The sequence below is a fragment of the Carcharhinus amblyrhynchos genome, chromosome 3 (genome assembly GCF_965287045.1).
Source record: "Carcharhinus amblyrhynchos chromosome 3, sCarAmb.v2.hapA, whole genome shotgun sequence".
Taxonomy (NCBI): Eukaryota; Metazoa; Chordata; class Chondrichthyes; order Carcharhiniformes; family Carcharhinidae; genus Carcharhinus; species Carcharhinus amblyrhynchos.
The window spans coordinates 121,356,367-121,379,279 of NC_137326.1; the positions used below are offsets into that span (position 1 = coordinate 121,356,367).

Consider the following 22,913-nt stretch of genomic DNA (forward strand, 5'->3'; position numbering starts at 1 on the left):
GAAACACATCATGCTGAGTGTACAAATGGACAGGGATTTCCCCAAGATGAATAAGTTTCTATTCTTTATGATTGAATTTCGTGCGATGGTGCTCATTTTCTCTACAAATCTGAGCTTTGAATGTCATACAAACAACAACTTATATCGCAAAGATAGGGAAAGCAGTTTAACCGGGTGAAGTTCTTAGTTCTGAGATCCACAAATTCTTCCAAAGCGCTCAGCCGAATTACAGTTTCAAAGATTATCCGGGCACCTTGCATTTAAGGGATGGCCCATTTTCAGCTGGACATGGGCATTGCTGGCTGGCCAGTATTTATTGTCCATCCCTAATTGCCTTTGGAGAGCAGTTGAAAGTCTTGAGACTAACCACATTATTGCGGCTCTAGTGGAACATTGGGACATTAATGAACCAGATGGGTTTTTCCTACAATCAACAATAGTTTCATGGTCATCAGTAGATTCTTAGGGCAGGATTTTACTGGAATATCCGTCCAAGGGTCTCCAAGCCTCGCCTGTCCTTGATCCCAGGGTGGCCGTGCCAGTAAAATTCCAGCCTGAATTCCTGATATTGTTTCGTTGAATTCAAATTCCACCACCTGCCATGTTGGGATTTGAACCCAAGTCCCCAGAACTTCAGCTGAGTTTCTGGATTAATAGCCAAGCAATAATATCACTAGGCCATCACCTCCCCCTGATCTCATTTGCAAATCTTGCCCTGAGTTCAAACAAATCCCAGCCAACCTTCGGCTCACTCACTTCTTTATTCAGGTGTGAGTCATTCTGGTCCTCACTCACAGTGAACTTTGGTCATCTAACTGACATAAATGTATTAAAAAATAAGCTGGGTGCAGGAACAAAGAGGTAACTGCAAAGGGGAACCTCCTGAGCCTTTCACTGCTCATCTTTTCAAAGTCTTTAGTTGTTTTTTAACTGTAATCGTAAACTTGCTAAGTTATTTTAATTGGCATAATTATAAAACTTGGAAGAACCACAAAGAATATTTTGATTGTCAGCCTCAGGTTTTTGTTTGCTCTTTAATGCTTCTGGGGGACTTCAAAATTTCCAGGTAACCTTTCAGCATAATAAACATAACATTTCAATGTAATTTACAATTTGGAACTTCAGGAGGGATTCATATTTTGTGTTTACAGTGTTGTAAATTTAAATTTTGGAAGCAGGTTCTGCTCAAGGTGCATTTATATTGTCAAACAGGTTTACACCCAATTCCAGTTCCCATCACAGGGTCCAAATTATTCAACAAATATCCACAGTTATATTTTTCCATCATAAAATAATCAGGTCATTTATTCTGGGACATGCATTATTTCAACTATAGATACTGGCAGTGGTGGGTACTAATTGAATAGTAATTATTAACCCTAATATTCATTTCAATGAGCCATGTGAGCAAAGTTTCAAGCTTATTTATTAGTGTCACAAGTAGACTTACATCAACACTGCAATGAAGATATTGTGAAAACCCCGCAGTCACTACACTCCAGCACCTGTTCAGGCACACTGAGGGAGAATTTAGCATGACTGGTGCTCCTACCCAGCATGTTTTTTGGACTTTGTGGGAGGAAACTGGATTACCCAGAGGAAACCCACGCAGACATGGGGAAAACATGCAAACTCCGTACAGACAGTCACCCACAGCGTCAGGGAACCTGGGTCCCTAATGCCGTGAAGCAGCAGTACTAACCACTGTGCTGGCCCAAGGGAATCACCTGCAGGACATTCTAATGTGTCAGTATGGTAAGGCATTTTGCAATGGAGAGGCAGGTATATTCCAGACTAGATCTTGTCTTTGTTGATTGAGCTGCTCTTGGGATGACAGAAATCTCTCAATTGGATTCAACATCCTGGGGAGTGGGAGGTGGAATCAGCAATGATGGCCATTCCTGACCCTGTTTCTGGACAATTGAATGTCCCTCAATGTTTAGGTTGGTGTGCAAAAAATTACCTCCTGAGAAAAACACTAGTGGATTGTTTGTACTCAGGGGATGATGATATGGGAGGGTAAAATTGTACCGAGTGTTATCCACTAGTGATTTTAACATTAAAAGGAGCACAAGTTCCAGAGGAAACAATTCATTCCAAAAATCCCTGCTGAACAGACCAGAACTGAACTGGCAAAGGATATCCTCGGTCCTTCCTTAGCAATAAAAGTAAGAAGAAATTTAATAGTTACATTTTGGCAGTATTTGAATGATGACATTCAGCAGAGATTAGCCTGTAAACAAAAACCTGAATTACTGAAAATCTCAGAATCCTACAGTGGCCATAAGGAGGCCATTCAGCCCATCAAGTCTGCACAGACTGTCTGAAAGTGCATCTTACCTAGGCCTGTCCCATCCCCATAATCCCACATATTTACTGTGGCCAATCCGCCTAACCTACACATCTTTAGATACTAAGAGGCAATTTACCATGGCTAATCCACCTAATGTACACAGCTTTCAACACTAAGGGGCAGTTTAGGATGGCCAATTCATCTAACCTGCACAGCTTTGGACTGTGGGACGAAACTGTAGCACCTCGAGAAAACCCACACATTTTTCACACAGTCACTCAAGGCCAGAATTGAACCCTAGTCCCTGGCACTGTGAGGTAGCAGTGCTAACCACTGTACACTCAGAGGAAATCACCTCCAATCTATCTGGATTTACTTGACACCAAAATGATGAGGAGAGATTCAATTGCCTTCAAAGCACTGGAAACTGACACAAAGTTGGGATACTATTCTGTGAACGTTTGCTCCAGTAGTAAAATTTAGAATTTGGTAAAATTTGGCAATATGTCAATACCAGCAGATTAGTATATACAGAATTTAGAGCGTATGTGGGTAGCTTAATTGTAAATGTTGAGAAAATGAAACATAACATGGGCAGCACAATAGTTGGCACTGCTGCCTTGCAGCTCCAAGGACCTGGGTTCGATTCCCGGCCTGGGTCATTGTCCATGTGGAGTCTACATGTTCTCCCCATGTCTGCATGGGTTTCCTCTGGGTGCTCCAATTTCCTCCCACATTCCAAAAGATGTGCAGGTTAGGTTGATTGGCTATGCTAAATTGCCCCTTAATGTCCTGGGATGTGTAGGTAGAGGGCTTAGCAGGGTAAATACGTGGGGTTTTGAGGATAGGGTCTGAGTGGGATTGCTGTTGGTGTAGACTCGATGGGCCAAATGGCCTCCTTTTGCACCGTAGGATTTCTATGAACACACTTTTTAACTGAAAATTAACAAAAAAGCTTGAAAATTTAATTGTTTGCATTTGAAATGAGAACATTTGCCAGAATATGTGAGACAGTTCGAGAGATGAAGTGTTTTGAGGAAGTGTGTGGGAAGCTAATCTGGGCCTTTCAGAACACTTCTCAGTTACAAATGTAAGCGTCTCATTGTATCATGATCTTATGGTCAGACGTGTTTTCTCACTGTCTATTCTAATGTTAACTCCCTGCATGGGTACAGATCCACAGGAGGTCCAACATGTGGCCATTATTTACATTGAAGTCTTGACAGCAAGTGCCAGTATGTGTTGCCAGAGGAAGCATCATAACTGACCCTAATTCTAATTGGAGAGATGTATCCATGCATTTTGAACCGGAATCATCCAGTCACAATCAAACCCTCCGATCGATTCAAACTTTCTCTCTGATTCTCAAAAAGTGTCTACTGCAAACCAGGACTTTTAAATGATTAGAACACTACAGCACAGAAACAGGCCCTTTGGCCCCGTCGAACCATTTTTTCTGCCTAGTCCCACTGACCTGCACCTGGACCATATCCTCCACATCCCTCTCATCCATGCACCTATCCAAGTTTTACTTAAATGTTAGAAGTGAGCCCGCATTTACCACTTCATCTGGCAGCTCATTCCACACTCCCAACACAGTGTGAAGAACCTCCCCCCCTAATATTCCCATTAAATTTTTCCCCCTTCACCCTTAACCCATGTCCTCTAGTTTTTTCCTCCCCTAACCTCAGTGGAAAAAGCCTGCTTGCATTCACTCTATTTATACCCCTCTATAAAAATCTCCCCTCGTTCTTCTATGCTCCAGGGAATAAAGTCCTAACCTATTCAACCTTTCTCTGTAACTCAGTTTCTCAAGTCCGGGCAACATCTTTGTAAACCTTTTCTGCACTCTTTCAACCTTATTAAAATCCTTCCTGTAATTAGGTGACCAAAACTGCACACAATACTCTAAATTCAGCCTCACCAATGTCTTATACAACTTCACTATAACATTCCAACTCTTATACCCAATACTTCGATTTATAAAGGCCAAAGTTTCAAAAGCACTCTTTACGACCCTATCTACCTGTGACACCACATGTAGGGAATTATGAATCTGAATTCCCAGATCCCTCTTCAGCGTCCTACCAGTGCAGTAATGAAAACAAAGAATTATATCAAAGTGCAAAAATTACATTTTAATACCATGATCTTATATACAGCTCTAGTCTGCATAACAAGTATAACATTACTTTCTGTTCACACTTCAAATGTCTGAAAATATTTCTGTAATACAGTCCACCACTTTTCTGTCAATTACGTTTATAGAGCGCTGTGTAATGTTACAAGAATGCAATTGTTTTCTCCATTTGTTTAAAACATGAGAATTCCATCAAAACCTGAGGTGTACAAAAATCAAGCAAATAAAGTTACTTGTTAAACATTGAGGAAGTAACTGGACAGCATGGATAAGTTGGGCCGAAGGGCCTGTTTCCATGCTGTAAGCCTCTATAAACTGCAACAAGTCACATTGCATGTATAAGTCACCTCAAATATTTCATTTGTCAAATATTTTAAAGATATCTTTAAATTCTATTTTCACTATGATTTTGCCCTTTGGGATTCTACATGAATCTGTGTAAAGTTACCAGCAAATTTCTGCATCATTTGTTTGAAGCTTTATGTAACTCCTTTATGGTTTGTATAACAGATGGGTACATTTTCAAATAGTTAAGACAAAGATTACACTTAGCAATAAAATCTGCACTTGCAACGTGCATAACCATGGATTAAATGTTCGATTTTGTGAACTTAGTGACATTTTACCTTGATGAGCACAAAGAACAAATATTTTCTCCTGAATGATGGCCTTAAGCCAATTCTCAATCTCAACAAAGCTTCTGTACAGGACCTGGAATTGACATTTCCGTCTTACATTCCAGTCACTCTTGTAGCCTCTTTGTCAGACTGCCAATTAGGTGCTAAAAGTTGAGATTTGATTGGTGCAATGGCCTTCTAGCAGTTGGATAAGGCTCTTCCAAGACTTCCCGCAGTTAGTAGGTCATCCGCTGACCTAATCCCAGATGTTAGCAGTGAAAACGATATTCTAAGTGACATTATGGATCTCTCAGTCCCATATTTTCTTCAACTGAAAACAATTTTACACCATTCTATTCAGTTCAATCAAATGTATAATTAATGTGTGTACATTAAGCAGTATTTCTATGCACAAGGTAAATATTAAAAGACATTTTTCATCAGAAATCAAAAAAAAGAACCTAAAGGTACACTTTGCTCATTAATTGTGCATGTAGGAATGCAACCACACTGAGTATAATGAAACAAGGTAACCATCATTTCCAACTCAGCTGGCAAAGTTTATTTTTAAGTTTCAAAATTGATTCACTTACTCCATCACACGACACGATCTTTAGTACAATCAGCTCTATACAACCTACTTAATCATACCAATATACATTATAGAGAAGGGAGTGAATTGCCCAAACTGCTTTCAAAAAAGCTGGTTTGAGATCCGTCATACTGCACTACACCCCATGGTCCGGTTATCTTCAAAATAAATACTAAATGACAGTCAGTGAATTACAAGATATGCCAGTGAAGCCAGTCTTAGTGGGCTAAGATGATACCCATGAAGTCACTAAAGTGGTAGACACTCAGCTACAAAAACCATCTTCGGTGTATAAACATTGACCACCACATCCATCCAACTTGAGCTGCACTCTGACATAGCAGATTTATTTGAAGGAAGCATCACTTTATATTTACATTGATCAGCAGAAAAATTGCAAGTCATTGGTCCATTGCTAACCAACTTTAATGTAATGAAGCCCTAGAAAGAACAGCATTGTTGTGTCTAAATAATCAACTTTTTGCAATAAGGTATCAGATATCCTCCCCCCCCCCGCCCCCACACACACACATATTAATCTTTTGCTGCAACACATTCAATTTTAATTTTGTTCTCCAATTTTCCTAAAAGCATATGGCGTTCTCCCAATACTCAACTCGTCCGGCCTGTAGGTGACACATGCAGCTCCATTGATCTGAGAGATGCATAAGTTTCTCCTCTTCCCCTTACATTCTCCTCTTCTCCTTTCACCTACGCAACAACTACAACCTTTAGATACCCTGGCTTCCCATTGCAAGGCCAAAGAGAGATTAGAAAATAAGCTGCAAAAGAACCAATGATTTTATAGAAAGGTCTGGAGTTTCCATTTGACTGTGTTAACCTTTCACTGCAATTCGCTCAAATATCACAAAACTTTAAGTGCAAATTAAATTTCCCCAATTATTTTATTTGTGTCACAAATAGGCTTACATTAACACTGCAATGAAGTTACTGTGAAAATCCCCTAGTCATCACACTTTGGCGCCTGTGAGGAGCAGTGAGGTACAGTGAGGAGGAATTGGTACAGTGAGGAGGAATTTAGCATGGTCAATACACCTATCCAGAACATCTTGCGGACTGAGAAGGGAAACCGGTGCACTTGGAGGAAACCCACACAGACACAGGGAGAACGTGGAGGCTCCACACAGACAGTGAGCCAAGCTGGGAATTGAACCTGGGCCCCTGGTACTGTGAGGCAGCAGTACTAACCACTGTGCCACCTCTTCTGTGCTAGTAGGCTGGTCCAGCCCACAGAACTGAGATGCCTCCAGTTTGAATGAATCATCCATATGAATATCTGCTAATTGTGCATTCTGCACTCTCTCGTTTTTTTCTCTACGAACGGTATGTTTTGTCTGAATAGCGTGCAAGAAACAATACTTTTCACTGTATACCAATACATGTGACAATATTGAATCAAATCAAAGGTTATCAACTTTCAAGGAAGCTCTTAAATTTAAACTGGTCCTTTGTTTTGCAAGGATACTAAACGGGATATTTTAAGAAGCTTTTGTATAAATTTTTTAACTAAAAAACTGACCATTTTAACCAGAAATTTTTTTTTGTGAATTGCAGTTACTCGAAATGCAGGTTAACCACAGGTGATGGATAGATTAAACGCTCAGTTTCTGTGATGAATCCATTTTCTGCTACACTGATCAAATTACACCTGGTTACTTTTTAAGTAGATCAAGGATATTTTTTAGGTTTCAAAACAGTTTTTAAAAAGCTGCCCAGTTGAGCTGGCACATGGCAGGTGTTTGTGTTTGGTGACATACAATTGAGTTTGGATGGAAAATGGGAAGAAGTAAAAAAAAAACACATCTGAAATCTAGTTTGATTTTGGCCACTATTTGTACATGGATTACCAATCACAGCCATAGTGGAAACTCTGTCTTTAGCTGATTTACTTTTCAGGCATTGGGGCACAGACTGTTCTTTTACAGTTCTCCATTTACAGTCACAGTTCACAATCTGTGGTTTATAGTGTTTACGCTTGTGACCGGCTGGGATTTAGGATGCGCTCTTCCATTGTTCTCAGCTGTTATATAATGTGCTACCGTCAGCAAAATTAAAAATCAATAGAAAATCCTCCACTCTTTTAAATTAAGCCATCATGGATTATCTGGTAGTCATAGAGGCTTGTCGGGATTTACATGGAACCATCCACAGGAACATCCTCCAAATAATAAACAAAAGAAATGCATATACTTTCCCACACTTCTAAAATTCTACAGATACAGCCACAGAATCAAGTTGAAATGATGTCGTTTAATACTCATACCCCTGATACCACAGCAATTCATTGTTCTGTTTGTGTTTTGCAAGATGCCACATGAGGTCACTGTCACTTGCAAATCTCAACATGCACATCTCACATTTGTATGGAAGGGCTGCAGCATGGCTCATGTCTATGTGCGCTCGGAGGCTTGCAATTTGCTCAGTAGAGTAATCACAGTACTGACACAAGTAGATCTCCTGAGATGAGTGCAAGTTCAAATGTTTGTTATATTCCACCGTGTTGCAAAACCCTTTCCCACAATCGTCACACACATACGGAAAGAACCGTGCATGCTCAATTGCCACATGTCGGTTAACATTACCGTACAGCCGGCTTCTGTAGCCACACGACTGACAGATAAAGAAATTTCTCTCCCGGTCGAAGCTCACTTTACTCATAAAGCCTGCTGGTCCCGCAAGTCCATCCTCAGCGCTGTCGTTCATCTCCATCAGGCTGTATGCATGTTCAGCAAGAACGTGGCTGTGCAGTTCAGCAGCATCGTCTGTGCCGTACTCACAAAACTGGCAGAGGTACTGCTCATCGCCATCATGTTGCTGCAGGTGAAGGTGGAGCTCACTGGTGCTGCAGAAGTGGATGTTGCACTGCTCACACCAGTACAGATACTCAGTGCTGTGGACGTCGGCCACGTGTAACTCAAGCTCCTTCGGGTTCTCAGCGCTGTAGCTGCACAGTTGACAGGCATTGGGTTCTTCTGTCTCATGAACCTGCAAGTGCTTGTGGAGCAGATTGTACGTTAGAAATTCACGTTTACAAACTGGACAGATGTTGGGCAGAGTGTCTGTGTGCCTGAGAATAACATGCTGCTTCAGCTCTAGCGGGTACTTGCTGTTGAAGTCACAGTGCTCGCAGCTGTAGAGCCCATCACAAGACTGTTTTCGCAGAGGCCACTTATGTTGATAAAGAACTGTCAAGCAAGGAGATTTCGCCCGTCTCTCCGAGCCATCACTAACTGAACTTTCCGTTGTATCGTCTTGGTGTTTAATAGAGGCTGAAACTTCTTGACCAGGATGGCACGTATTAAATTTGCTCTCCTGGTCATTAAAAGGGCTCCAGTTATCAAACCCACACTGCCTCTTGCTAGTTCCTTTCAAAACAGAGTTTATTGGTCTCACTGTCAGGCAAAGGTCTGGAAAGAGAAAGTAACTTTAAAAAAATACATTGATACATTTAAACTACTCTTAAAATATTTATAGGATCAATCTTGAACTACCATATTTTCTTCTCTCCTAGCTTCTGGTCATGGGGGTGTGGGATAAAGATAAAGTTCAAACACAAATGGAAATCACAGTTTCAAAGAAGGGACTTGAATATTGGACTTGAAACATTAACTCTGTTTCTCTTTTTACGGGTTGTGCCAGATCTGATTTTTCCAGCAATTATTGTTTTGGTTACTGAAAGTCATGTGGTTTGGATAATAACAGTTGATCTAAAACAATACTTCTGCTCCTGAATAGCAAGATGCAAACTTAATCCCCACCACCCATCCCCCAATCCAGGCTAAGAATGGTCATTTGGATAAGGATGTAGTGAGCTACCAGCAACGTTGGAACTATACCACCAGTGCTTTAAGGAGAAGGTAAGGGGAGAAAAACGTGGGGGAAGAGAGAACGGGAGCAAATCAACAGAAAAAAGAAAGTAATCTACAAGGAGGTTTCTTTGAATTTATAGGACGGGATAACATTATTATCACTTGGTCCTCCCAAAAATATTGCAGTTAAGAAACAATCCAGTTTAAAAAAATCAATTCAGACCACCAACATTTGAGGGATAAATATTACGTTTAGTGACTGAGTGCTTAATTTCAACCTGGCTGCAAGGGGATCAGGGCTGCCATCTAAATATCCAAGGATATATGTCCTATCAGAAGGACAGGCAGATGGGCAAAGAGGGCAGGGTTGCATTGTTAGTAAGGAATGAAGTTAAATCGATAGCAAGAAGCAATATAGGATCAGAAGGCATAGAATCTCTGTGGGTAGAGTTGAGGAATCACAAAGGTAAAAAGACCCTGATCATACAGGTCCCCTAGCAGTAGTCAGGATGTGTAGCAGAAAATAAATCAGGAGACAGAAAAGGCATATAAAAAAGGCAATATTATAATAATCATGGGGGACTTCAATATGCAAGTGGACTGGGAAGATCAGGTAGATACTGGATTCCAAGAAAAGGAATTTGTGGAATGTCTAAGAGATGGTTTTTTTTTGGAGCAGCTTGTGACAGAGCCTACTAGAGAACTGGCAATTCTGGATTTGGTGATGTGTAATGAGGCAGACTTGATTGGGAACTTAAGGTGAAGGAATCCTTAGGGAGCAGTGACCACAATATGATAGAATTTACCCTGCAGTTTGAGGGGGAGAAGCTGGAATCAGATGTAATGGTATTACAATTAAATGAAGTTAAATGAAGCTGGCCAATGTTGACTGGAAAGGGAGGAACAGCAATGGCAGGGGTTTGAGAGTTACTTGGGAGGCACAATAGAAATTCATCCCAAGGAGGAGAAAACACGCTAAGGGAAGGACGAGGCATCCATGGCTGATGAGGGAAGTCAAGGACAGTATAAAAGCAAAAGAAAAAGCATACAAAGTGGCAAGGATTAGTGAGAAGCTAGAGGATTGGGAAGCCTTTAAATGTGAGCAGAGGACAACTAAAAAGCAATAAGGGGGGAGAAGATGAAATATGAGTGCAAGCTAGCTAGTTATATAAAAGAAGATAGGAAGAGTTTTTTTCAATATATAAAAGGTAAGAGAGGCAAAAGTAGCCTTGGACCACTGGAAAATGAGGCTGGAGAAGTAATAATAGGAAACAAAGCAATGGCAGAGGAATTGAATAATTACTTTGCATCAGTCGGTGGAAGACACTAGTGGGATGCCAGAGCTCCAGGAGAATCAGGGGGCACAGGTGAGTGAAGTGGCCATCACTAAGGTGAAAGTTCTGGGGAAACTGAAAGGTCTGAAGGTGGATAAATCACCTAGACTGGATGGACTACACCACAGGGTTTTAAAAAAGACAGCTGATGAAATTGTGGAGGCATTGGTCATGATCTTTCAGGAGTCACTGGAGGCAGGGAGGGTCCCAAAGGATTGGAAAGTAGCTTATGTAACAATGCTGTTTAAGAACAGATGGGTGCAGCAGACGGGAAATTACAAGCCAGTTGGCCTGACTTCGGTCATTAGCAAGATGAAGCCCCGTTCTTAAAGATGAGATTGCAGAGTACTCGGAAATGCATGATAAAGTAGGACTGAGTCAGCACGGCTTCATCAAGTGGAGATCATATCTGACAAATCTGTTAGAGTTCTTTGGGGAGATAAGAAGGACGTTAGATAAAGGAGGACCAGTCATAGTCATAGGGGTTTACAGCATGGAAACAGGCCCTTCAGCCCAACTTGTCCATGCCACCCTTTCTTTTTTAAAACCCCTAAGCTAATCCCAATTGCCTGCACTTGGTCCATATCCCTGTATACCCACTGTACCCATGTAACTATCTAAATGCTTTTTAAAAGACAAAATTGTACCTGCCTCTACTACCACCTCTGGCAGCTTGTTCCAGACACTCACCACCCTCTGCGTGAAGAAATTGCCCTTCTGGACACTTTTGTACCTCTCCCCTCTCACCTTAAACCTATGACCTCTAGTTTTAGACTTCCCTACCTTTAGGAAAAGATATTGATCTATGCCCCTCATTATTTTATAGATCTCTATTACATCACCCCTTAGCCTCTTATGCTCCAGAGAAAAATGTCCCAGTCTATCCAGCCTCTCCTTATAACTCAATCCATCAAGTCCCAGTAGCATCCTAGCAAATCTTTTCTGTTCTCTTTCCAGTTTAATAATATCCTTTCTATAATAGGATGACCAGAATTGCTCACAGTATTCCAAATGTGACCTTACCAATGATTTGTACAACTTCAACAAGATATTCCAACTCCTGTATTCAGTGTTCTGATCAATGAAACCAAGTATGCTGAACGCCTTCTTCACCACTCTGTCCACCTGTGATTCCACTTTCAAGGAGCTATGAACATGTATCCCTAGATCTCTTTATTCTGTAAATCTCCCCAACGTCCCACCATTAACTGACTAAGTCCTGCCCTAGTTCAATCTACCAAAATGCATCACCTCGCATTTGTCTAAATTAAACTCCATCTCCCATTCGTCAGGCTCAGTTGATCAAGATCCAGTTGAATCCAAGATAACTTTCTTCACTGTCCACTATGCCACCAATCTTGGTGTCATTGGCAAACTTACTAACCATGCCTGCTATATTCTCATCCAAATCATTAATATAAATGATAAATAACAGTGGACCCAGCACTGATCCCTAAGGCACACCACTGGTCACAGGCCTCCAGTTTGAAAAACAATGCTTTACAACCACCCTCTGGCTTCTGTCAAAACACCGGCATCTCCGCATTCTGTCAAGAAGCCAATCTTGTATCCAGTTAGATACCTCACCCTAGACCCAGTAAGATTTAACCTTATGCAACAACCGACCATGTGGCACCTTGTCAACGGCTTTGCTAAAGTCCATGTAGACAACATCAACTGCACTGCCCTCATCTACCTTCTTGGTTACCCCTTCAAAAAACTCAATCAAATTTTGAAACATGATTTTCCACTCACAAAGCTACGCTGATTGTCCCTAATCAGTCCTTGTGTCTCTAAATGCCTCTAGATCCTGTCTCTCAAAATATCTTCCAACAATTTGATTTATTTAGATTTCCAAAAGGCCTTTGACAAGGTGCGGCATGGGAGACTGTTAAATAAGTTAAGAGCGCATGGTGTTAAGGGTAGGATCCTGGCATGGATAGAGGATTGGCTGACTGGCAGAAGGCAGAGAGTGGGAATAAAGGGGTCTTTTTCAGGATAGCAGCCGGTGACTAGTGGCGTGCCTCAGGGTTTGGTGCTAGGGCTACAACTTTTCACTCTATACGTTAAGGGACTGAAGGCATTGTTGCTAAATTTGCAAATGATACAAAGTTATGTAGAGGGGCAGTTAGTATTGAGGAAGCAGGAAGCAGAAGGACTTGGACAGGTTAGGAGAGTGGGCAAAAAAGTGGCAGATGGAATACAATGTGGAAAAGTGTGAAGTTATGCACTTTGGAAGAAGGAATGGAGACATAGACTACTTTTGAAATGGGGAAATGCTTAGGAAATCAGAAGCACAAAAGGACTTGGGAGTCCTTGTTCAAGATTCTCTTAAGGTTAACGTGCAGGTTCAGTCGGTAGTTAGGAAGGCAAATGTAATGTTAGCATTCATATTGAGAAGGCTAGAATACAAGGGCTGAGATGTACTTTTGAGGCTGTATAAGGCTTTGGTCAGGCCCCATTTGGAGTACTGTGAGCAGTTTTGGGCCCCATCTAAGGAAGGATGTGCTGGCCTTGAAAAGGGTTCACAGGAGGATCACAAGAATGATCCCAGGAATGAAGAGCTTGTCATATGAGGAACAGTTGAGGACTCTGGGTCTGTACTTGGAGTTTAGAAGGATGAGGGGGGATCTTATTGAAATTTACAGGATACTGCAAGGCCTGGATACAGTGAATGTAGATAGGATGTTTCCACTAGCAGGAAAAACTAGAATCAGTGGGCACAACCTCAGGCTAAAGGGACGATCCTTTAAAACTGAGAAAAGGAGGAATTTCTTCAACCAGAGAGTGGTGAATCTGTGGAACTCTTTGTTGCAGAAGGCGGTGGAGGCCAGGTCATTGACTGTCTTTAAGACAGAGATAGATAGGTTCTTGATTAATAAGGGAATCAGCGGTTATGGGAAAAGGCACGAGAATAGGGATGAGAAAAACATCAGCTATAATTGAATGGTGGAGCAGACCCGATGGGCTGAATGGCCTAATTCTGCTCCTATATCTTTTGATCTTAACCTTAGTGGATAAACACAAGGTAATACTTACAAATACAAGCATTCTTTGTAAACAAATTTCACTAACCTTGTGAATCGCTTGAGTTGTTACAGTGTTCAGGACTGTTTTCTTCCTCATCTTCAACTGTGGAATCGGACCCTATAAGGCGACAAAGACACTTAGAGGATGAATCTCACCATAAAATTTCAGGGAACCATTCTATGATTGCATGGGAAAGAGACAGACTAACAAATCTCTTCCTTGTCTTTGCTTTCCTGTAGGAAGGGCACACACGTGGGTCAATGCTTCTGCCACTTGCTAAAGTAGCAGTTCTCCGTGTGAACCTGGATGGGACTAGAAGAGTACCCCAGACTTGCTCGAAATATTAGTCATTCCCCATAGTAAGTAAATATATCTACTCATAAGGCTCTATCAATGCCACTGGCTGCAAGAGGAATGCAAGATCAAATTGGATGGCTTCCTGAAATGATTGATTTTTCATGAACTTCCTGACCTCCATTTACCTATAGTGCACAGTATTTGCATTCAGCACTACCAATGAGGTAGTGGGCAATGCAAAAGGCACATTGACACAAAAGTGTGAAGACACGTACCAACCAACTCAAGAACAGCATTTTCCCTGCTGCCATTGGGGTAACACAGTGGCACAGTGGTTAGAACATAGAACATTACAGCGCGGAACAGGCCCTTCGGCCCACAATGTTGCGCCGACCAGTCTTATTTTTTAAAAAAAAACATTGACCCACTAATCTAAACCAATCCCTTTTCGTCCATAAACCTATCCACCAATCTCTTAAACGCCCCCAAACTAGGCGCATTTACAACTGCAGCAGGCAGGGCATTCCAGTCCCTCACCACCCTCTGGGTAAAGAACCTGCCCCTGACATCCGTCCTATAACTACCCCCCCTTAATTTAAAGCCATGCCCCCTCGTGCTAGATTTCTCCATCCGAGGAAACAGGCTATCACCATCCACCCTATCTAAACCTCTAATCATCTTATATGTTTCTATAAGATCCCCTCTTAGCCGCCTTCTTTCCAGTGAAAACAACCCCAAATCCCTCAGTCTCTCCTCATAGGACCTCCCCTGCATACCAGGCAACATCCTGGTAAACCTCCTCTGCACCAACTCCAAAGCCTCCACATCCTTCCTGTAATGTGGGGACCAGAACTGCACACAGTACTCCAAGTGCGGCCGCACCAGAGTTGTGTACAGTTGCAACATAACGCTGCGACTCCTAAATTCAATCCCCCTACCAATAAACGCCAAGACACCGTACGCCTTCATAACAACCTTATCTACTTGATTCCCAACTTTCAGGGATCTATTTACACATACACCTAGATCCCTCTGCTCCTCCACTCTATTCAAAGTCCTCCCGTTAGCCCTATACTCAACACATCTGTTATTCCTACCGAAATGGATTACCTCACACTTCTCCGCATTAAACTCCATCCGCCACCTCGCGGCCCAGCTCTGCAACCTGTCCAAGTCACCCTGCAAACTTCGACACCCTTCCTCACAATCTACCACACCTCCGACTTTGGTGTCATCAGCAAACTTACTAATCCACCCAACTATACCCTCATCCAGATCATTAATAAAGATTACGAACAGCAGTGGCCCCAAAACAGATCCCTGAGGCACACCACTCGTAACCGAACTCCATGATGAATAATTACCATCAACCACCACCCTCTGTCTCCTATCTGCTAACCAATTCCTGATCCAAGTACCTAAATTACCACCAATCCCATACATCTGCATTTTCTGCAGAAGCATACCATGGTGAACCTTATCAAACGCCTTACTAAAATCCATATATACCACATCTACTGCCTTACCCCTATCCACCTCTTTGGTCACCTTCTCAAAGAACTCAATAAGGTTAGTAAGGCACGACCTTCCCGCTACAAAACCATGCTGACTATCTCTAATCAATTCATTACTCTCCAAATAACTATAAATCCTATCCCTAATAATTCTTTCTAAAACCTTGCCCACTACAGAAGTAAGACTCACTGGTCTATAATTCCCAGGGAAGTCTCTGCTCCCCTTCTTAAACAATGGGACAACATTCGCTGTCCTCCAATCTTCCGGTACTATACCAGAGACCAACGACGACCTGAAGATCAGAGCCAGTGGCTCTGCAATCACCTCTCTTGCCTCCCATAGAATCCTAGGGTAAATCCCGTCTGGACCAGGGGACTTATCTATTTTCAACCCATCTAGAATATCCAACACATCCTCTGTATCAACTACAATACTTTCTATTTTACACCCCTTCACCCCAGTGACCTCCTCAGCTACATTCATATCGTCCTGCGTGAACACCGAAGAGAAATAATGGTTCAATGCCTCTCCAATCTCTTCCGGTTCCACACACAACTTCCCCCTACTGTCTGTAACTGGCCCTAATCTTGCCCTGACCAACCTTCTATTCTTGACATACCTATAGAACGCCTTAGGATTCTCCTTAATCCTATCAGCCAAAGTCATCTCATGCCCTCTTCTAGCCCTTCTTAACTCCCTCTTCAACTCCCTCCTAGCCAATCTAAAGCTTTCTACTGCACTACCCGAGCCCTCAAGCCTCATCCGAACATAAGCCTCCTCTTCTTCCTAACCAACAAATCAACTTTTTTTGTGCACCACGGTTCCCTAGCCCTACCAATTCCTCCTTGCCTGACAGGGACATACCTATCACAGACCCACAGTAGCTGCTCCTTGAAAAAACTCCACATTTCAGACGTTCCTAGTCCCTGTAATCTCCTAGTCCAACCAATGCTTCCTAATTCTCTCCTAATGGCCTCATAATTACCCTTCCCCCAGCTAAAACTACTGACCCGAGGTTCATGCCTATCCCTTTCCATCACTAAGGTGAACGTAACCGAATTGTGGTCACTATCACCAAAAAGCACACCAACTTCCAAGTCTAGCACCTGGTCTGGCTCATTTCCCAGCACCAAGTCCAATATAGCCTCACCTCTAGTTGGCCTATCTACATATTGAGTTAAAAAACCTTCCTGCACACTTTGAACAAAAACTGACCCCTCTAACGAGCTAGAGCTATAGCTATTCCAATCAATGTTAGTAAAGTTAAAATCCCCCATAACAATTACCCTATTACTTTCACTCCTAACCAGGATCGTCTCTGCAATCCTTTCCTCAACCTCTCTAGAACTTTTTGGAGGTCTATAAAAGACTCCCAACAGGGTGACCTCTCCTCTCCTATTTCTAATTTCTGCCCATACTACCTCAACAGACAAATCCTCATTAAACTTCCTCTCTGACACTGTGATATAGCACTGCTGCCTCACAGCGCCAGGGACCAAGGATCAATTGCCGGCTGGGGTCCGGGTCTGTGTGTAGGGTCTGCACATTCTCCTTGTGTCTGCATGGGTTTCCTCCAGGTGTTCCGGTTTCCTCCCACAGTCTGAAAGACGTGCTGGTTAGGTGCACTGACTATGTTAAATTCTCCCTCAGTGTATCTGAACAGGGTCAGAGTGTGGTGACTTGTCTTTCTGGATTTTCAGAAGGCGTTTGACAAAGTACCTCACAAAAGGTTATTGCAGAAGGTCGAGGGACATGGAGTTGGCGGTAGGGTGTTAGCGTGGATAGAGGATTGGTTGTCAAATAGGAGGCAGAGAGTGGGGGTCAACGGGTGCTATTCGGATTGGCGGATGGTGACTAGTGGAGTGCCCCAGGGGTCGGTGCTGGGGCCTCAGCTTTTTACCATTTATAAAGATGATCTGGAGGAGGGAACCGAGTGTAGGGTGTCGAAATTTGCTGATGACACCAAGATTGGGGGAACGGCAAATTGTGCGGAGGGTGTGGAGAGTCTGCAGAAGGATCTAGATAGGCTGGGCGAATGGGCCAGGAAATGGCAAATGGAATTTAATGTTGGCAAGTGTGAGGTGGTCCACTTTGGTAGGAAGAATGGTAGGAAGGACTATTACTTACGTGGCGAAAAACTGCAGCAGGCGACGGTGCAGAGGGACCTCGGGGTCCTTGTGCATGAGTCGCAAAAACCCAGCTTGCAGGTGCAGCAGGTGGTCAGGAAGGCAAATGGGATGCTGGCCTTCATAGCGAGGGGGATTGAATATAAAAGTAGGGAGGTCTTGCTGCAGCTGTATAGGGCATTGGTGAGGCCGCAGCTGGAGTACTGTGTGCAGTTTTGGGCGCCGTACCTGCGCAAAGATATTTTGGCCTTGGAGGGAGTGCAGAGGAGGTTTACTAGGCTGATACCGGAGTTGAGGGGGTTGAGCTATGAGGAGAGGCTGAATAAACTAGGCTTGTACTCGTTGGAGTTTAGAAGAATGAGGGGAGATCTCATTGAGACGTATAAGATGATGAATGGGATGGATAGGATAGAGGTGGAGAGACTCTTCCCGCTCAAAAAAGACAGTAGGACTAGGGGGCACAGCCTCAAGATAAAGGGGGGGCGGTTTAGAACGGAGTTGAGGAGGAACTTCTTCACTCAAAGGGTGGTGAATCTCTGGAATTCTCTGCCCGTTGAAGTGGTGGAGGCTGCCTCGCTAAATATTTTTAAGACGCGGGTTGATGGGTTTTTGATAAGAGAGGGGATTAAGGGTTATGGGGAGAGGGCGGGAAGGTAGAACTGAGCCACGACAGATCAGCCATGATCTTATTGAATGGCGGGGCAGGCTCGAAGGGCTAGATGGCCTACTCCTGCTCCTATTTCTTATGTTCCTATGACTAGGGGATTTTCACAGTAACTTCATTGCAGTGTTAATGTAAGCCTACTTATGACAAATAAATTAACTATCAGACGTTTGAATGGACCTACCTCCGTTAAGCTGATCTCTCTCTACACCCTAGCTATGACTGTAACACTACATTCTGCACTCTCTCCTTTCCTTCTCAATGTACGGTGTGCTTTGTCTGTTTAGTGTGCAAGAAAACAATACTTTTCAATGTAAACTAATATGAAATCAAAGATAGCATACGAATATGAGTGGAAAGCTGGCACAATAGTTAGCATTGCTACCTCACAGCACCAGGGATCTGGGTTCGATTCCCAGCTTGGGGCCACATGCTCCCCATGTCTCTGTGGGTTTCCTTTGGGTGCTCCGATTTCCTCCCACAATCTGAAAAACATGCTAATTAGGTGCATTGGCCATGCTAAATTCTCTGTCAATGTACCCAAACAGGCACCGGAGTGTGGCAATTAAGAGATTTTCACAGTAAATTCTTTGCAGTATTAATGTAGGCAAAGCAATACTAACCTCTACAAATCATTGATTAGGTTGCAGCACAGTTCTGACCATCAGGGCCATTAAAAACATGCAGAAATGATTCATTTAGCTTTCACTATGAACAAAGAACACACTTGAGCACATAGTACTGGCTATTGCTTCTAGTGCAGTAGTTGGGGACTGCTGCATTGTTGGTGGTACCATCTTTTGGATAAGATATTAAACTGATGACCCGCACCATCTGTCATCACAGGTGGAACGGCAGATGGTACAATATTGTCTTAATAGTGGAAGAGGAATCTTGTGTTACCCAAATGCAAGCAAAAATGGAAAAATCCAAAGAGCAGACATGAATGCAAGAATTCAAGTAACCAATTAAAAATGCATGCCTGTCCAGTTACCTGGTAAGTATTTGATCCCTGCCCTGTTGCCTGGTTAGTTTTATGCCCCTGCCCAGTTATGTGGTCAGTTTTATACCCCTGCCCAGTTGTGTGGTCAGTTTTATACCCCTGCCCAGTTGTGTGGTCAGTTTTATACCCCTGCCCAGTTGTGTGGTCAGTTTTATACCCCTGCCCAGTTGTGTGGTCAGTTTTATACCCCTGCCCAGTTGTGTGGTCAGTTTTATACCCCTGCCCAGTTGTGTGGTCAGTTTTATACCCCTGCCCAGTTGTGTGGTCAGTTTTATACCCCTGCCCAGCTGTGTGGTCAGTTTTATACCCCTGCCCAGCTGTGTGGTCAGTTTTATACCCCTGCCCTCTTACGTGGTCAGTTTTATACCCCTGCCCGCTTACGTGGTCAGTTTTATACCCCTGCCCGCTTACGTGGTCAGTTTTATACCCCTGCCCGCTTACGTGGTCAGTTTTATACCCCTGCCCGCTTACGTGGTCAGTTTTATACCCTTGCCCGCTTACGTGGTCAGTTTTATACCCCTGCCCGCTTACGTGGTCAGTTTTATACCCCTGCCCGCTTACGTGGTCAGTTTTATACCCCTGCCCGCTTACGTGGTCAGTTTTATACCCCTGCCCGCTTACGTGGTCAGTTTTATACCCCTGCCCGCTTACGTGGTCAGTTTTATACCCCTGCCCGCTTACGTGGTCAGTTTTATACCCCTGCCCGGTTATGTGGTCAACATTAGAGCCCTGTCCAGTTATGTATGTTGACCAGTTTCTGTGTAACTCTGTTTAAAGGCTCCTCCCTCTTTTCTACAGCACTCTGTCTTTATTACCTGAGTAACGCGAGGGGTTTAGGCTTTTCCTCCTCTTCCTTTTGCCATTCCCACTCATGGTGGCCCTAGCCCGGGCCTGGCCCCAGCTGGAAGGAGTCTTTCGGCCCGGACCCTGCGGCCTAAAGCTGACGGTGCGGCGGCCCGGCCTCTCTGCCCGTGAATGGAGCAGCAGGAAAGGCCCAATCTCCACCCCGGGATCGGACAGCCGGCACTCGGCCTGCCAGGCACCCCTCCCCCCCCGGGCCCGCTCCCTCTGCTGCTTTGATTCACGCTTCACTCGCTCACAAATGGAGACGCTCCCTAAACCGGGTGACGTCAACGCCGCTTCCCTGCCGGGTATCCGCTGCGCGCGCAGAGGGAGCGTCCCCATTTTCCAACCCAGATTCGAAACGCCGAAGGCTTCACCCGCATGCCCTGGCCACTGGGCATGGTCATTTTGTGCACAAAGTTCACAAAAGCCAGCCCCCGTTTGATTTTTGATTTGGCTTATTCCTGTCTGCATCTAATGTGATACAGTGAAAAGTATTGTTTCTTGCACACTATATAGACAAAGCATACCGTTCATAGAGTACATAGGGGAGAAGGAAAGGAGAGGGTGCAGGATATAGTGTTGCAGTCATAGCTAGGGTGTAGAGAAAGATCAACTTAATATAAAATAGATCCAATCAAAAATCTGATGGCAGCAGCTGTTCCTGAATTGTTTGGTGCAGGCAGCATGATGGCACAGCACTTAGCACAAAAAAGATTTTTCTTTTTGCTCTTGGCATTATAGTTGTTGTACACTGCAATAGTGTTTCTGTGTAATTTCTGTGGTTTATAGTTTGTAAAGGTTATATTCGGTACTAACAAGGAGCAGGAAAGAAGGGCCTTAGAAAATTGGATGTAAACTGAAACAAAACACCTTTCAAAAGTTTAATTTAAAGGGGTAAGATATGACAGGAGAGCTCCAAACGGTGGTTTGCTCCATGTGGCAGGCTGGGGACAGTTCCAGTCCCCTGGGTCAGCATGTGTGTAGGAAGTGTCTCCAGCTACAGCTCCTGGAAACTCGCGTTTCAGAGCTGGCGTCGCGGCTGGAGACATTGTGGAGCATCCGCGAGTCAGAGAGTATCGTGGACAGCACATATAGACAGGTGGTCACACCGTAGGCTCACACTCGCAGGCAGGAAGGGAATGAGTGACCACCAGACAGAGCAAGAGTGATAGGCAGGTAGTGCAGGAATCTCCTGTGGTAATTCCCCTGCAAAACAGATATACAGGTTGAGGGGAATGACCTCTCTAGGGAAAGCAGCAGCAGCCAAACTTGTTGTACCACATTTGGTTCTGCTGCAGAGGGGAGGGGTAAAAAAGAGTGCCAGTGCAATAGTTATAGGGGATTCAATTGTAAGGGGAATAAACAGGTGTTTTTGTGGCTGCAAACAAGACTCCAGAATCGTATGTTGCCTCCCTGGTGCTAGAGTCAAGGATGTTTCGGAACAGCTGCAGAACATTCTGAAGAGTGAGGGCGAACAGCCAGTGGTTGTAGTACACGTTGGTACAAATGACAGAGGTAAAAGAAGGGATGAGGTCCTAAAAGCAGAATACAGGGAGCTAGGAAGAAAGTTAAGAAATCAGATCTCAAAGGTAATGATCTCAGGATTACTACCGGTGCCATGTGCTAGAAATGATAGGATATATTGGATAAATACGTGGCTGGAGAGATGGTGTCGGGGGAGGGTTTCAGATGCCTGGGGCATTGAGACTGGTTCTGGGGGAGGTGGGACCTGTACATCTGGGCAGGACTGGGACTGACATCCTAAGGGGAGTGTTTGCGAGAGAGGTTGGAGACGGTTTAAACGAATATGCCAGGGGAATGAGAACCTATGTAAGGAGTCTGAGAAGGAAGGAGCAAGGACGAATGTGGGGAGAAGGTTCCAACTACATCAAAAATCAGGAAAAAAGTTAACAGGAAGGGGAATTCAGGAGATGTTATTAATGGAAGTGAGTTCAAAAAGAAGATATAAAAACTAGCATACGAGCACTTTATCTGAATGTTCGTAGCATTTGAAGCAAGGTAAATTGACAGCACAAATGATTACGAACGAGAATGAGTTGGTGGCCATTATGGAGACATGGTTGCAGGATGGTCATGACTAGAAGTTAAATATTCAGAGGTATCAGAACTATTTGGAGGGACTGATCGGAAGGTAAGGGAGGCAGTGTAGCTCTGATATTTAAGGATGACATCAGAGCAGTCGTGAGAGGTGACATAGGTTCTATGGAAAAAAAGTTGAATCTATTTGGGTGGAAATTAGAAATAGTAAGGAGAAAAAGTCACTGATAGGCGTAGTCTATAGGCCACCAAATACTAACATCATGATGAGGCAAGAAATAAACAAAGAAATAACTGATGCATGTAAAAATAGTACAGCAATTATCATGGGGGATTTTAATCTACATATCAATTGGTCAAACTAGGTCAGTCAAGGCCGTCTTAAGGAGGAGTTCATAGAACATGTCCACGATAGCTTCTTTGAACAGTATGTAATGGAACCTATGAGGGAGTGTTAGCGCAAGCGGGCAAAACGACCACTATGGACTCAGGGTGAAGTTCAATAACGGCAGAGGGACCCGGGGGTCCTTGTGCCCGAGTCGCAAAAACCCAGTCTGCAGGTGCAGCA

At 43.5% G+C, this 22,913-nt stretch overlaps 1 protein-coding gene across 1 annotated transcript; it reads right to left on the bottom strand.

Moving 5' to 3' along the window:
* Positions 1-4,443: 4,443 nt before the first annotated feature.
* Positions 4,444-20,511, bottom strand: LOC145341082 (zinc finger protein 639-like). Its single transcript, XM_080185904.1, has 3 exons — positions 20,257-20,511; positions 13,882-13,953; positions 4,444-9,070 (listed from the first exon to the last, which is right to left on the bottom strand). Exons 1-3 carry the CDS (start codon positions 20,312-20,314, stop codon positions 7,914-7,916), a joined length of 1,287 nt encoding a protein of 428 aa, XP_080042030.1. The 5' UTR covers positions 20,315-20,511; the 3' UTR covers positions 4,444-7,913.
* Between the last annotated feature and the right edge of the window lie 2,402 nt (positions 20,512-22,913).